Source organism: Gopherus flavomarginatus, chromosome 1 (assembly GCF_025201925.1).
Source record: "Gopherus flavomarginatus isolate rGopFla2 chromosome 1, rGopFla2.mat.asm, whole genome shotgun sequence".
Lineage (NCBI taxonomy): Eukaryota > Metazoa > Chordata > Testudines > Testudinidae > Gopherus > Gopherus flavomarginatus.
The window spans coordinates 108869520-108887112 of NC_066617.1; the positions used below are offsets into that span (position 1 = coordinate 108869520).

General features: G+C 41.3%; 1 protein-coding gene across 1 annotated transcript; it reads right to left on the minus strand.

The window, feature by feature from the left end:
- Positions 1-9822: 9822 nt before the first annotated feature.
- TMEM213 (transmembrane protein 213) lies at positions 9823-14158 on the minus strand. Its single transcript, XM_050946392.1, has 3 exons — positions 13927-14158; positions 11349-11417; positions 9823-10387 (listed from the first exon to the last, which is right to left on the minus strand). Exons 1-3 carry the CDS (start codon positions 14006-14008, stop codon positions 10218-10220), a joined length of 321 nt encoding a protein of 106 aa, XP_050802349.1. The 5' UTR covers positions 14009-14158; the 3' UTR covers positions 9823-10217.
- Between the last annotated feature and the right edge of the window lie 3435 nt (positions 14159-17593).

The window sequence follows — 17593 nt, forward strand, 5'->3', positions numbered from 1 at the left end:
CCCCTGTCCATGCAGAACATTCTTTGAAATGCAGTTTATGTCAGAAAAATGACTAAAAATTCATGCTCAGCAAATCTGGTCCTCATGTACATTCAGTCAGATCTTGCTTCAGTGTCAGAAGTAAGGGTGTGTTTTATTTTTGTGTTACTTTTTTCTCCTTGTAACACTGTAGAACCAATACAGCTCTGCTAGAGTGAAGTGGATTCTGCTGCTGCTCACATGTCAATAGAATAATTGAGTATAGCTATGTTACAAACAGAAAAGGTTTTCAATCAATGTATTTAATCCACTTCTCCGAGAGGCAGTATCTAGGTCAATGGAAGAACTCCATCTACACCGGGAGTTAGGGTGACCTAACTACATTGCATAGGGCACAAAATTTTCCACAGCCCAGAGTGACATAGCTAGGTTGATCTAATTGTTGAGTGTAGATCAGGCTTGAGTTCCAGTAGTTGATCCATTTTCTATCCCCCTTACACCAGTGCAACTCCTCTGAAAACCATCGTATTGCAGAGATGTGAATGAGGTTTGAATTTGGCCCACAGATCTTTCGTTGCTGCTGTTGATAATGTGCTAGCTAGAGAACATCCATTCTGACTTTCAGATCCCAGGGTGAGTTTACAGATATATGGAATTGACTGAGGAACAGAAAACATGGAACCCGACAATGCCTCTTTAAAGAGTCACTCCCCAGAACAGAACGGAGAGAAAAGTGACTTTAGGGCACTTACTCTAGAACAGCATGCTAACGGTCTCTGCCTATGTAGCTTGCAGGGCTGCAGTATTTAGTTTTGGTTTTGTATGTTGGTTACTGATGCCTTATTTCACATTTAAAGCAATTATTTTTCTTGGAATGGCTAAGCCTATTCAGTTTTCAGTTCTTCTTGTTCCATAACTGGAGGTTAATGTTCACACTACTCCTCCCTTTTGCCTTGATCATTATGTTTGAATTGATGAAGTGAAGATTTTCTTCAGCTTATGTATGCTAAACCTTTATGAAAATTTAATGTGGGTTTTTTGGTTTCGTGTTGTTTTAGTCTTGTGGCTGCTGTTGGTAGTTACATAGCAAAGTTTCAGTGAAATGAGAATCAAGAGAGGATGGAAAAGAGACTGAGGACCTTGTCAAGTTTCCTGTGGAGCTCTATTTGTGGCACTCCTGTGTCATGTTCCACTGGCCATTTCCTTACGGTTTTTCTCTGTCAGGCTGTTTATTTTTGAGTGTCTGTGATGTGTATAATTTGAGAGCAATAACTAGTTTTACCATAGAATACGATCTTGTTTTTCCTTCTATTGGTATACAAAACAAAGTATCATTATATACAGCAATACATTAACCTTGTTCTGGATTTAAAAGACAGACCTAGATGAAGTGTGGTTCTGTAGTTAAAAGAAAACATTGAAATAGTAATAAAGCGGGAAATTATTGAGCATTGGAAACAGGAAAACAGCAGATGGAGTTGTGAATTAAGCCAACATCTGTGGCAGTTTAAAAGATGCAGCTTTGTTGTCAAACTTTAAAACAATTAAAGGGTTATCAGCTATGGATGATTCCGACACTTACAATAGTGAAATAGCAAACAAACTTATGGGTTGATTGGTAGCGGAGGTATTAAACTGTGTGACCCTTATTAAAGTGATACCAGATAACTTGGTAACGAATATTTATAGAGGACATTTTATCAAACATTCCCAAAGTGTGTAACATTCATAAAACCATTTACAAACATTTACTTGTTGCAACATTTCCACTTCTGCAGTCGAAGAAACGCATTGCAACCATTCAGGATACAAAGTGAAGAATCTCCTATTGAGTGCAAACTACTGGGGAGGGGGGGAGGGTTCACCTAATTGGAATTTATCCAGGATGCTGGTGCCAACCATTTTGCTCTGGTGAAAAGTGTAGTAGGATTTTTAGTGACCACAAGTGTTCAAGGATATTTGTCCCTTCAGAAAGAGAGCATCTCCAGCAACACAGTGCCCCCTAATGCTACTCAAAGGTGTTGGTTCAGAATAGATGGGGAGAGAAGAACATCACTTCCCAAAATCACCATTACTACTTCCTGCTGCATTCTGAGGTAGGATTTCAGAAGCATTCAGCACTGAAGCCAATGGAAGTTTTAATATTGACTTCAATGGGAACAGAGTTTAGGCTAGTGTGCAGAGGACATTAGAAAATCCCACTTTTATTTGCCCATGAACATCTCTCATTCTTAGCATAGGTCCAGGCTCAGGCCTGCTTAGCTTTTGAGATATGACAGAATGGCAGCCTCAGTGGTAAGGCTAACTTGAAATATTATAGTTACTAGAGCATTGGAGAATCAACTGAATATTAAAACTTACTCTTAAGTCTTTATTCCTATACACTTAATATAATGGGTGTTTTCATTATGCTACCCTGTCAGAGAAGATGAATCTCTGCTGATTGGCTCTGTTAGTTGATACCGTATGCATGAACTTCGGTAAGGAGTTAAGTGAAAAATGGGGGAAAGTGAGGTGATACAGTGAAGAATATAGTAGGTGTTAGGGCTGATGTGTAGTAACTACCATTAGTCAGCATTTTCAGCTGATTGCAGAACAACTAGAACTGAATGAATATGACAAATGGTTCCAAACTAATCATCATGGGATTTGTAATTTAACTCCTTTGGCTCAAACTGGGGGCCGTCCCAGTGCTGTAAGTACTCTTGTATCTTCCCTATGGCCCTCATCCATCAGAAGACTTCAGTGGGCTTTGGGTCAGGCCTTGTGGGTGCTGAAGTGTCTCATAGCAGCAAATGAGAGTTATGTAGTGAACAGCATTTGAGTCTCTGCCATTGGGTTCTTGATTTTGAATTAGAACCTTGGTGATGGTGGGAATAGGGCACCACTGCAAGTTCCGACACCGTACAATGAAACTGCAGCCCTCTGCAACAAAATTGTCAAATGCAAGTCTCTTCAGTCAGGCACCTAAATAAATGGTCTGGTTTTCAGAGTTGAAGATCCCTGAAAAGTCACTTCTGTTTAGCTACCTAAATGTGGATTTAGGTGTAAATGTTATAAACCACTGTAGGAAAATTTTGGCTCTGTTGCTTAGAACGAAGGCATGGGAGTAGTACCACCCTGTCTGTGCTGGTGGTTCTTCACTACATGACCTAGTGATGCCCCAGTCAGCTTACTGTGAACACTGACTAATAACTAAGTGCCCGATTTGCCATTGCTCTGTGCCTCGTGTTGTCATTTATACCAGTGCAAGTGAGTTTACGATGCTACTAGATCAGAGTGGTTGAGTTTTACACTTGCTTTTCACTGGTGTAAATAACTACACAAAGCAATACAGAATCAGGCCCTAAACGCTGAGTGATGGCTCACTTTTGCAAGGTAAATAAGTACATTATAATCCCTGATTATTAGGAAGATACTGGGGCAAAAATGTAGCTGAGTTCCTATTCCGTCAGTTCTAGAAAGGCTTCAGAGGAGGAAGGCACTACTGATGTGAGAGACATGTAAGTCTTATTTCATACTAAAAGCTTAATTCTTACCATTCAATCTACTACGAATTCCCAGCTGTAGAGAAAAGCCCCGGAAGGCTCCGATGCCAGCATTTTGTGTGTCTGCCAGCAATAAAATAACAACACTTAGCATTTTTAAAGTGCTTTATATCTGCAGAGAGTTTACAAACATTAACAAAGGAAAATGAAATTTACTAGCTTTGGTATTGATTTGAGCTAAGGCACTCTGTGCATGCTGATGAAGAGAATATTTTCCTAACATCCTGGGAACTGTTAAGTACAATGTATTATGCTAGTGATACCTCATGAGTCAGGGGTCCTCAACTGATGTCTTTTTGTGTGGACCACAACTTGACAGAGTGCCTCATGCACACCTCCTTTCCCATTCACCAGCATGTGGACCCCTCCACTTCCCATTCATAACTGCCTGACATCCCTGTGTAATGTAGAAGTGTAATATTAAGTATTTGGCTGAATATTTAGCTGTTACTAATTTGATCTAATAGCTAGAGATTAGGAGAGGCCAGCACCATGTGACCAACCAACTCTTCATACAATACCAATGGTCCATGGACCAAAGGTTGAGAATCAAATAATGTAGTGTGCAATGTGGTTTATTTTAGACAGGAAATTGAAAATGCCGCTGACACAAGTATTTTATAGTAAAAAGCCAGTGGAGGGCAAAGAACTGTCATGTAAAGTGCACTCATCAGAGAAGAAAGATTAGTTTATGGCAAGATAAACTAGGGAGTGATTAAAATGGCATGTTTTCCTCTAGGAAGCCAGGAGGGGAGGTTCACAGGACTTTTGGATTATCACAACAAATACTGAATGCACCTATGGGTTGGAGAACTGGATAAAAGAGTATAGAGCTTTGAAGTTTCAAAAAACACTACAGGATATGGAGAAGACTAAAGGGTTTGGAGGCTGAGGTGGTCATGGAGCATAAAAGCAGAAGGAAAGAGTTCTTATGGGGACACAAGATTTGAAGGTAGGAAGAGGCACGTCTGTCTCTAAAATACATATCACCAATACTTAGGAATTATAGAGTTTTTATGTGGTTAAAGTGCTGTGCAAATCATATGTAGTGAATATGAAAGTGTTAAAGGGAAACCAAGATGAGGAGAGAGAGAGAGAAACAAGAGTGGTGACCAGAATCAGAGGAAAAAGAGAAAGTCGTTGAGTGTTTATGTAATCTATCCACTGTTTCCAAAAGGTTAACTTCAAAATGCCCAGTCTAACTGCTTAAATAGTTCTATTCTGTTTTTGAAAAGAACCATATTGCAGTAGCATGTGAAAAGCCCATGCACTCTCTAGCACCAGATTTAAATTATGTTGGACGTGCCCCTGGTTTCTGTGGTTCTCTGGTGTGGCAAACTCAAGCTTCTATGGCACCTTTTGGTAAGTATAAAAATGGAGGCTTCTGACTAACTAATACAATGCGTAGTGTGTGTTGATTTACTTGACACTGGCCTTAAATTTTTAACGTACTGCAGACATTTGTATGCCAAAAATCTAATTGTATAGCTGATGTTGGCAGAGAGGGAAATTAGAGGTTTCCACAGTTGAGTAAGGGCCAGTTGGAGCTTTCAGAATGTGAGACAGCGTAGGGGACACTGAGTTTTGGCACTCTGGAACCATTTTACCGTTGGTGACATGTGGATGCATCTCTCCTTTCCCTCCCTCTTTGAGTCACCATATGTCTATGCTATAAATACTGCAGCACTGTCAACTCTGGGGCTTAGGTTGGCTTAACTACATCTCTCAGAGGAATTGAATTTTTCACACCACTATGTGATGTAGCTAGGGTGACCTAAGTTTTAGATGTCGACCAAACCTCAGAGATGACTTTATGTTCTGAGGCAGATGTTGAATTTTTTTTTTCATGCCAGCAACATTTAGCAGTTCCTGCCCCAATATTTGCCATTGCATCCAACACAAATGAGTTAGCTGGATGCTTCTTTTACAGTGATCGGCAGTGAAATGCTGATACTTAATTGCGAACAACTAAACCGACCTCCTTAGGATTCAGAGTTGACATCCCACTTAGATGAAGGGGCAGTTCTACGGCTATTGTTTCAAGCTGTTTGCAGACTCAGGAAGACAGTACTGCATTATTTACACTCAGTCACATTTGGAAGGCTATTGTCATGACATTAGGGCGAAACTTATTCTTTTTAAAGTGAACATTTAGATACCTGTTCACATGTGCAGCAAGGAATGAATTCTATGGCAGGCGCTGAAACCTCTGAATCACAAAATATTGAGATCTTGAGCATATAATTCTGAGCATAATTGTTGTGGCTTCCCATGAATGCCTGCTACTGTCCTTGGTTATAATGGGAGTAATTAAATATACTTCTTTAATGAACTCTTAACTTCAGTGGCTTAAAAAAGACAGCTCTTAAAGTCCCAGTACAGACCATCTTTTCTTATGAAGTTAGCCTCTGTCTTCACTCAACATTAGGTGCATGTAGGAAGCTCTGGTGTTTTGCCAGTTTTCATCCCTCTGGTGATCTTGTAAAGTGCAATTGATTAATGTGTAGCTTATCCAGTAAAACCCCAAAGAACAGCCCCTTGATAGAAACAGTGAGTAGTGTGAGTAATTACCAGAACAGTGGTATCGAGAAAGATGAAGAGTCACACATGAAATGCTAATCAGATTAGCCTTGAGTTAAGGAATAAGGAAAAACCCTAGTAAGATATAGTTGAATTTATTGTATTTCAGAGCAAGTTAATGTATTTACACTAGAATCGTGTTGCAACTAATGCTCATTTATTTCAATGGCACCTGTTGGTATTAGAAAAGCTGATCAGCTGCAAGCCTCCTGCTGCTCTATTCATCTTATTAGGCTGCACAGAACACTCATTCTGTTTAAGCTAATGGCAACTTTACTGGATATTCCTTCCCTCTTAATAGGTACTACATCTAATGCCTGGAATTGGGAATCTTTGTTACTCTTGTCAAAAGCAAATATAAGTTTTCTGGTTTGACCAACAACGATAAGATTCACACTGGGGTTATTCAATGATACTTATTTGTCTTACCATCCAAATTCAACTCTTTTTGCCTTTTCTCTGTTCTGGTGGCCAGGACTGAATTACTTGGGTTAGAGACGGGAAGAGCATTTAGTCCATCTTCCTGCTGGTGCAAAGTGGTTCTGTGCAGTGCACACTCTGGTGCTTTGACTAGTCAAGATCTAAATGATTTGAGCATTGCAGTTTCCATCGGCACCTGTGAGAGGTTATTTCACAGTTTAATAGATCACATGGTCAGTCCATCTTCATTTCAGCATGCTTTGTCTTAGGCCTGGACTACGCTAGGGGTGGGATTCAAACTAAGATACGCAACTTCAGCTACGCTATGTGTGTAGCTGAAGTTGAAGTATCTTAGTTCAACTTACCTGGCCGTCCTCATGGCGGCGAGTTGGCTGCCACAGCTCCCCCGTTGACTCCACTTACTCCTCCTGCCAAGGTGGAGTATGGGCATCGATTTGTGGATCGATTTATCGCGTCCAGACAACACGATAAATTGATCCCTGATGCATCGAATGCTACCCGCTGATCCAGCAGGTAGTATAGACGTACCCTTAGACATGTGGGTACCTAAAACATCTTAAACAATCTGATAACACCCGTACAGTATGTAATAGCTTAAGAGTTGTGAGGTTTATCGCAGATGAAAATGAAGCTTGCACAAAAGTTAGTCGGGCTTGACGTGCTGTACTGTGAAAGATTGGTTGGCTTTGCCAATTTGTAATGCCAAAACTAAAAGTTGGGACAAGTGGGATATTTTGGTATAGCTCCATTGAGGTCAATAAAACTATGCAGATTTACACCAGCTGAGGTTCTGGTCGGATGTATTTATTATTAGCGTAACTGTAGCAGACTAAATGCTTCATGGTTTTGCATAAAGAACACAGTTGTAAAAGGTGCTGCACTACTGAATCATCTTTGACTTACAAATGAAAACTGGACATCTTATTTGTTGTGTATCTTCATATTGAAAAACCTTCTGTTGTGATTTCATCAGTCAGAAAGAAACTATTTAGCAGCTCCACAACATAAATCCTACAGGGAGGTGTTTTTCATCTCCCAAATACGCTAACAAATGTAGCTGCATATCACAAATAAACGTTTGGTTGTACTTGGGTACTGTGAACTGTTGTGCACCAGCTATGAGGTACCCTGCTGTGTATATGATAGCCCGTTTAGTTATTTTTCTGTTTATCTTTATAAAGGCCATTTCCAGAGTCTTTTGGATACAACCTTTTATTTTGCACTTTCTGCAATTGCTGTCTGATTCTTGAAATCCTGTACTGGAAGACCAGTTGGCTATTTGCCGTGTGTGTGTATTTTACATTGTGCTTGTCTCTCACAACACGTGTCATCATTGCAAAAATATAATACATGCCTCGTTGACCATCTCTGTTTTTAGAAGAGTTTTAATTACATCATAACTTACTGTGTACAAATGGGACTGTTAAATTGTTTGCACTGGTAGCCTGGGAGCTTTTTGGATACTGCCACTTCTTCTAAGGACCTCAAAGCATATTGATGATGGTAGTATTATACTCTTGACATTCACAAACAGGGCTACATTTTCCTTAAGGGCCTGATGCAAAGCTCGCGGTAGTCAATGGAGTGATTCCAACTGAAAGGCTATGGATCCAGCCCCAAATAGATATTTAAAATCATATGCTGTACTGTGTAGTTGTCTCTTGGTAATGTCAAATGCAAGGGGTTTATGCAGCTTGCAAACAAGGCCCTTGTACTACATAAGAAATTTACACAGGAGTGGGGATCTGGGATACATCCATTTTACAACGAAAATTCTAAATAACTAATTTAGTAAATATAATTCAGACCGGCCTCTTGCTGAGAATGGGAGGCTGTTGCCCCAAGACTCTGGTGTATAAAGTATGTTTTGTGGTGGAATTGCACGGTATCAAGAGCCATGATTTTTTTCCGAATTTAGCCAAGGTAATGAAAAAAAATATAGAAATCGTAGCTAATCCCACTTCCAGCAGCCACTGATCTATTTCTGATCTGGAAAACAATCTCCTAAAACTGGCAAAGAATAGGAAGGGTTCTGCAGCAGGTGGACACTAGGCAATATGTGGTGTTTTTGACATCATACATCATGTTGCAGTCAGACCAATATACAACTTTCCACTATTAAAATAATAAATCAGAACAAAACCATTGTGTGTATATATATATATATATATAGCTATAAGATTTGTGATTCATCCGTAATTTACAGTGTTTAACTGTCACTCACTGTTCTTTCAATCAATGACGACAAAATACAAATCCTTTGTTTCTGTAAGTTTGTAAATATACAAGTTTATATATATATTTTTTGTGAAAAGGAGTAGTTGGCAGGTCCAACACCAATATTTGTTAGGTGAATGTTGCTTTTGTTTAATTTTTGCATGTTGAAATGGTGAGGTTTTCTTGATGAGCGATGTTTTGTGATTGTTTCCTACTGGTATTTCTGTGCATGTTTAAAAAAAATTCACAATAAAAAAGCCACAAAAGAATAAAATTCTTCCTTTTTAATGCTTCATTTCCTGATTTTAAAATTTCAGCTCAGCGTTTCTCTCCACAGAGGAGTTCCCTTGTATTAAATGGTGTCTTGTTAGGGTATATACCCTACCCAGCTCTCTGCACATCCAAGCAGTGCCTCACAGGTCCCACTGCCTCCCTACTTCTCACTGCATTGTGGAGCTACATGTGCCTACATGCCACCACCACAGGTGTAGACAAGGTCTGAAAGGTGGGTTTTTAAATTGACTTGAGCCTTGTCTAGACTGGAAAGTTGCACAGTTGGAACCTAAGGTATGAATTTAAGCTGATTTAGTTAAAAGGGTGCAAATCCGTGTGTGGACACTTACTTTGGTTTAACGGTGGCTTTTTTGGGTTTAGTTTAAGTTGATCATGAATAGGTTTATTAAAACAAAATGAGGCTCTCTTAAACCAAAGTGAGTCCAGATGGGTTCACAGCTGTGTAAATATATAATTAAAAAACTGTTTTAAATTAAGATGGTGCAATTTTGAACTGATTCAAGAAAATCCATACACAGAAGTTGCACTAGCTGAACTGAATCAGTTCTAAATTCTAGTGTGTAGACAAGCCTTGAGTGTCCACACAGAAGTCTGCACTAGTTTAAATAAGTCAGTTTTAATGCACTTTTAGTTTAACCAGTGCAACTTTTGTGTGAAGACAACTCTATAAAAGCAGTGGAGTTACATCAATTCAGACCAGCTGAGGATTTGGTCCAGGTTACAGACTCTTAACTATGGAGCTGCTAATGGGGCATCTGTTGGCTTCACTAACCTGTTGTCTGTTTGACAGTCAAAAGCTATGTACTGAACTGTCCTCTGTGAGCATTATGTGGGCCAAAGATAGGTGGTTTGCAGGTGGCAAGCTCACAGCAGAGTACAGGTATCCAGGAAAGAGGGGGCATTCTGCATGATAGGACTAAGTGTAAATTACTACAAGGGACTGGCATCCACTCCAGGACTTGGCTGGCTCGAGCGGATCAGCTATAAAACTTCCCAGGGAAGGCACTTCCATGCCTCACTTGGATCTGAACCCATTTTTGGTATAAGATGCCCAACTATCCTTTTCTTTCTTCAGCAAAGCAGTTAATTGCTTCTTAACCCATTTGCTCCTCCCTGGATGACCGTGGTGGATGCTGGTGCTTGCTGGCTTGCCAACTCTCATGCTTGCAAATACTTGGGTTCGTCGGGACTGAGTTTCATGATCTTAGCCACACAGAGCAGGATGAGAGTCAGAAACCAGAGGCTCCAGCCAACAGCAGCTGCAATCCAGCCATATTCGTCTACCCCAAGCTGGCAGCAATTGGCGACATCTGAGCAGAATTGCACATCTGATGGCAGAGAAAGCAAAACAAGCCATCCAGGTCATTTTACACATAACAGGCTTCTCTTTGCCAGAGGGAAGGTGGGGGAATGACTTTTGCATGTACCTGATCCTGGCCTCTACATTCTGCTCTCTCTAACTCCTCATGCCCCAGTTTTACACTCTCTCGCCAACTGCCTTCATTTAGCTGAATGCATAGAGTGATGGGGCACGGTATTAACTCTCCCATTCAAGAGCTGCTGCTCCCCAAGTGGGGCATCCTTTGAAAACACCTAGTTCAGCATCTGTCCGCTGATTGATTCCAGGGATGGGTTAAGGTAAAAGTAGCTGGTCCCAAGAAAAAAAGTACGGGGGGAGGGAAGGCAAATTTCCTTCAAGGGGGGGTCATTCTGAAGCAGAGAAAAGTCCGGTGAAGGTGCATGGCTCACAGGACTGTTTGGGACCTGGGAAAGAGGACAAGACTGGAACCGCTGCAGCAGCTAGCAGCCGGAAGGAGGCTCTTGGATTAGTTAAACTCAGCGCATTAGGCAGTTTGGGGAGGGATTGGCAATGGGGGCTGTGGGGAGGGGACAATGGGCTCTTTAAGAAGGGGTTTCACACCCTACAGAGCTGGCTGGTCTGGCTAGGAGGGAAGGGGCTCAAAACACTGGTGCCTGACAAAACAAAGGTCTGGTTTGTGTGGAAAGGGATGTGGAACCAAAGGCTGTGCAAACTGAGTTAGTCCAGGCCCATGAAAGTTGTGAACCTGGGCTGAATGGTCCCAGGAAGCACTAGGCCTCAAAAGCCACCCATATCAGGTGAACTTAGGATTCTAGTAAAATGTTTCACCAAACTTTACCCATAACCTGAGCTTTTGGTTAAGTGTATCATAGCACACAAATCCTACCCCATATCTGCCTTTCTATGCCTTTTTGTGTAATCTCACCACTAGGCTTAGGAGCTGTAGTAATGAATCAAAGAAGTCTTACCAGGGCATGGCCATTGGCTCCCATTGTCCCCATGGTCTGTCAAGGAGACTCTGGAGCTCATTTTGGCCTCTGAAAGGAAAAAACACAGGAGAAAAGGTACCGTAGACAGGAAAAGCAAAGACAGGAAATGGAGAAATGTCTTGGCCCGACTGGAGTCTGCTGACCACAGGCAATCTGATGATGATCATCTTCTGGGAGAAGAACTGGGGTAGAGAGAGTTTTCCTGTGGCACAGGTAAAATGTCAGACCATGGTGTTTTCTGCCAGGGTAGGTGCTGTCTCTCACAGTGCACGTTGTTCAGCTGATCTACAGCTATTGCTAGTGTGGGAGAAGATTGCCCCTTGTCCGGCTTTTGTACATTGCCAGTGCTGCAACAGTCTTCTACTGTTAAAGCCCACAGTTCCCAAATGTGTGCTCTAGAATACTGCCTCCTCTGGCTTCCCTTCCCCTCAGACCACCATTGTCAGCACTAGCTTAGAAAGAGGTGTCTCTTGTAACGAAAGGCATAAAGAATGCTTAATTTTTTTATCATGGCTCTGTTGTGCCGAGGCACTCTACAAACATAGGAAAAGTCAGTCCTTGCCCCCAGAAGTTTACAGTTTAAATAGACAAGACAGCCAAATAGTGAGAGGTAAGGAGATACTATCTCATTTGTACAACTGGGGGAACTGATGCACAAAAAGATTAAAGCTGGGATTTCTAAAGGGGCATAGGAGTTGTCTTCCTTCCTTCGGCCCCTTTGAAAATCCCCACCTGAATGAATTGTCCGACGTCACACAGGAAGGCTGACAGAGCTAAGAATTGAACCAGGTCTCCTACGTCCCAGTCTAGTGTCTTAACCACAAGACCATCCTTCCTCTTTTGGTTTGGTTTTGCTTTGTTTTTCAGAAATGTTTGTCCTTGTTTTTTGAAATATAGAGCCACGAAACTTGAAGTTACAGGAAACACTAAAGACATTTTCTCACTCAGAATAATGTTCTTGTGTCCCACCTTTGACTTTAGGTCAGTTCGCCTCAGGGAGTTGCGAATCCTGTCCTTTCCCGCCGCACAGCTATATTAAGAGCAGTTTAGAAAAGGGCAGGAGCAGTCCGGACTTCCAGTTCCTTTTCCTGCTTCTGCTACAACTTGCTGCCTGACTTTGGACAACTCACTTCATCAGTCTGTGTTTAGCTTTTCCATCCATAAAACAGGGTTAATAACTAACTCAGAGGAGTGTTGTGAAGCTTGTAAAATAATGCGCGATCTTTGGAAAAAGGCACCACAGAAGTACAAAGCAGCCTAGTGGTTATAATCTCTACTTTTACAGTCTAGCTGAAAAAGAGATACTGTGAAAGCAAACTAAGAGTACATCTACACAGCAATAAAAAGCCCATGGCACTGAGTCTCAGAGCCTGGGTCAGCCAATTTGGGCTCTTGAGGCTTGTGCTGCGGGGCTAAAAATAGCAGGCTGAATGTTCAGGCTCAGGCTGGGGTCCGGCCTCTGAGACCCTCCCTCCTCGTGGGCTTTCAGGGCAGTGTAGACGTACCCTAAGTAGCCCATCTTTAAAAATCTGCTGAAAGAGTTACAGAAATTCTGACACCTAAATGGATGCAATATCCTGAAAGGAAAATACCTGCCCTGTTTTAAGCAGCCACTCCTCTCAAGGCAGCAGTGAGAATAGGTTGTCTGGAATAATTAGCAGTTAAAGATTGAACCAAATTGTACTGAAAAATGCTGGATACTTTAAAGTGGTCATTTAACCCAGCAGGTTGAGTATGGAAGCCATGCGTCTCTTCTGTAGCTGCCTCCAGTACTTAACATCCTACAGAGCAAACTATAGCTGAATCAGCAGACTCAGTCTGTGGCATTGTTAAAGTAAGTACCTGGCAACATCAAATCTCTTCCAAAAGATACTGTGGCACCTTACAGACTAACAAATTTATTTATATTGGAGTAGGCAACCTATGGCATGTGTGCCGAAGATGGCATGCAAGCTGATTTTTCAGTGGCACTCAAACTGCCCGGGTCCTGGCCACCAGTCCGGGGGGGCTCTGCATTTTAATTTAATTTTAAATGGAGCTTCTTAAACATTTTGATACAGTATTTACATTACATACAACAATAGTTTAGTTATATATTATAGACTTATAGAAAAAGACCTTCTAAAAAGGTTAAAATGTATTACTGGCACGTGAAACCTTAAATTAGAGTGAATAAATGAAGACTTGGCACAGCACTTCTGAAAGGTTGCCGACTCCTGATTTATATAAATTTATTTATATAACAAAGTTAGTCTCTAGGGTGCCACAAGTTCTCCTGTTCTTTTTGCTGATACAGACTAACACGGCTGCTACTCTGAAAATTGTCAAAAAATACTGTGCGTGCTCCTCTCAAGTAATCCTTTTGCAGCAACTATCACTAATTTTAACCAGCACCAGTTCTTTACACTTCTTAGATAAGGGACAGAGGCTTGTTACTTGCATAAATTAAGAACAAAAATCTTTGTTTAGTCCATCAATCATTTGCCTGCTAAGGTGCAAGGCACTTGAATACCTAGGTGACGACTGCAGTATAAGAACCTAAATAGAATAGAATTACCTGCTAAGTAAGAACTCCGAAGAATGATGGAGAGGAAGATGAGGGTGATGGTAGTACAAGGCACGATGGTAAAGTGCTTCATGCTGGAACCCTGGCCGAATAGCTGTGCTAATCGATATGCAGTCAATGGCAGCTCTTTGAAGGTGATTTTGCAGGTCCTCGATAAAATTCAAGCCTAATGTTCGGGGAAAGGGTGGAGCAAAGGAAATTCCTGTTACCAGTACACCTTGAACTTTTCTGTACAGTGAAAGAGAAGGGCTGTAACCAAAACAAAAATCTGCGTCTTGGCAGCCTTCAGGGTAAGTTGATTACAAACAGTGCAGCTGGTAAAGGTTCCCTGAAGGTCAAGCCTCAGTTCGTTACAGGATCACTGTAGTAAGATATAGGAAAGACCTATTGGAATCAATCCTTCTTGCAAAGGCCCCTGATCTGCTTATATATATGTCTTTTGATATAAAAGTTGTATTAAAGCTAATGTTAAAACAATTTAATACACAAGTTAAGGAAAGAAAATACACATAGTATATAATCTGCAATATCCCAAATTAAGGTTAATCAATTTAACAATATAGTTAAAATATTAGCATCCAAATATCCGGGTACATCACTCATAAAAAGTTATATTAAGAATAGCTTGTGGAAAGAAAATATAGCAATGAGTTGTAGAAAGAAAATATAGCAATGAGTGTAGATTGTTCTTCAGTAATTGAGAATTTTGGCTAGGTTGTCCCTCAGTAAATACAATCCATCAGAGAAGTATTTCAGTTACTTTCCTGTCTTCATTTCTCAATGGCATTCCAGCTCCTGGTATTGCCGACGTCCGGTGATGTGTTCTAAATAAATGTCCCTTAACCACTTAATGGCATCCGACACCATGAGTTGCCGCATCAGCCGAGCGTAGCGCTGACCATTTCCTCATTCTTGCAATGCTCACTTGTTATTGGGATCCCATGCACCCAGTGCTCCGATGATTAGTGTGTGTGGTTGAACCTCATAACCCTTAGCTCTCAAGGCGTCTACTAGAGAAGTGTATTTCTCCACCTTTCAAGCTCAGGTGTTGCAGAAGGCCGGGGTCCTGTTTTCAAAGGGAACTGTGATGTTCACCATGACGATCTTCTTCCGTTCCTCGTTAGCGATGACAATGTCCTGTTGCAGTTGACTGTCCATTCCAGGGATAGGCTAGTTCACGGGTGGCAGGGCGGCTTTGACTAGGTGATCTTGGATAGCATTGTGGCTTAGCTGCAGACTCTGGAATGGGGCTTGCAGCTACATAAGACATGATTTTTTAATCTTAGCAAGATAGCTTAAGAACTGAAAAAGATGATGATCAGTGAGGGAACCTGTCTTACATTTTGGATCTAATACCCAAAGATTTCTGTATGCTTGTCATCTTTCCCACACTGCATAGCAGTTGTGCCTTAACTCTCTTCTGCAGGTGGTACTTCTAGGCATAAGAGAGTAATTCAGACTTTAGGTTCACACAATCTTTGGCAGCTTCAGTGCAGAGGGCAATTGGTGTGTGTCAGTTGAGATTAGTACTTGTCTATTAAGAAAAGAGCTGAGACCAGTCCTTTTATGTAGGCCATTCACAGCTGTTAGATGATAATGACTGGCTGTCACTAGTGATCTGGATTCTACCCATGAATTAGAACTGGTTACCTAAGGTACAGCTATGAGAGACTCTGTATGCTATTACAGCTCCCATGAGCCATTATCTCTGCCTATTCCTGTCTTCTACCCACCATGATGTCCTTATGGAAAAAAACGTCAGAAGTTAAATCAGACAGGAAACCACCTGGATTCCAGCAGCACACAAATCACTGGCATTGTTTGCGATAATTACAAATAATTTCAGGTGCACACGTAAAATAAAACCTATGCTGGGCCTGCGCAGTCAGCACAGAGATCGGTTGTGACTATTTGTTCACTAAGCTTGTGTTGCATGGAAACAGCTGTTGGAACAGCAAATTTAATAGGATAGGCAATTTCATCCTGGTAAAATCAAAAGGTGCCAAGCTGAACAAGTCTTTGATTGATTCTTATAGGTGCAGCACAGACAATGGCAGGGAAAGCATCCTCGGCCTTGTCCTCAGCTATCTGGTCTCCACTCTGACTCCAGCTGGTTGGAGAATTGTCGGCATCAACTAAATTTATTTCTGTCAAAAAATACCCATTTCATCAAAACTGAAATGTTTCACTGACATCTGCCAGAGTGGGGAGTTGAAGCTGGGTGTCCCACATTTCAGGTGAGTGCTCCACGCACTGAGCTGTTCACTATTCTGGGGGAGTGTGTTCTCATGTCTTTTGTGAAAATTTCACAAGACTTCAGTTTCATTCTGAGGCCAAACAAAAACAAATGTCAAACCCTGTCTTTTGTGAAACAGAATTGTTTTCCAGCCAGGCCTAACTTTGACCTAGAGAGCTGAATGGGTAGTTCACTGTTCATACCATAGTTCTTTGCCACTCAGCTGAGACTAGCAACAAGACATCCAATTCACGCCAATTGTGATGCAGCCACCAGTTCACTAAGAATGGACGGAGAGCACTGCCACCAGTTTGATACTGGCAGTGAAAAGTTCCATATCACTTTACTGATCCCCTTCAGAAGACCCAGTCCTTATAATAATTGGAGATATACCTATCTCCTAGAACTGGAAGGGACCTTGAATTGAGTCCAGCCCTCTGCCTTCACTAGCAGGGCCAAGTACTGATTTTTTCCCCAGATCCCTAAGTGGCCCCCTCAAGGATTGAGCTTACAACCCTGGGTTTAGCAGGTCAATGCTCAAACCACTGAGTTATCCCTCCATGACATAATACAGCTTATCCCACTTGAGATTTCCCATGAGAAAAGACTTGTCAAGCTGTAAATGAATACAAAGGCAAGACAGCTGAAATGGGAAAACTGACAGTTAGTCACCAGGCCCTGCCATTCCAGATCTGCTTTGTTTTATGTTTTTTTTTTAATTGTCCACCACAGCAGATGAAGTTACAACTGCCTCTAGCCAGTCTGCAATGGCTTGTTCTTGTCAGAGCCTTCTGTGCACACTGTAAATACCTTCTGTTGACAGTGGAGCAATTATGGGTGGAATTTCTTGCTTGTGTGACAACAGAACTGTGTGTTTGATCAAACCATCAGATAGTGATCCTGAAAAAAATAAGCCTTTCCATAACAGACGGTGCTTTAAAAAGTATCTGAGTGCCCAGATACAGAATGCCTTTGGAACTCATTGTAGAAGATCTTCTTAGCTTCTGGCTAACTACAGTGTCCAGAGCTTTCATTAATACATGTTTTTTTCATTTTCATTTTCACCTAAGAATGAGCTTACCTGAAAAACAGAAATTGCTTACTGGGAAGAAAGCCCAGTGCTCTCTCTTCCATTCCACCCTTCCCTCCTTGTATTTCTTATCTCTGGGTTTTGCTGGGGGCTGATACAGAAATTCATTTCACAGATATGATCAAAATCAAAACCCACTTCACCCTACAAAATGTTTGAGAAAGAAAGAAACTTCGTTGTTTAGTGAATAATCTGTGATGAAGCATCTTTTCAATTGTAGCCATTATTCACACAGCCTTTGTCAGGTTGTATGTAAATACTTCCCACCTCTGAGAGAGACTGATACTGCTTTCACTGCATTGGCACAGCTCTAGAGAATTTTACAAGCATGA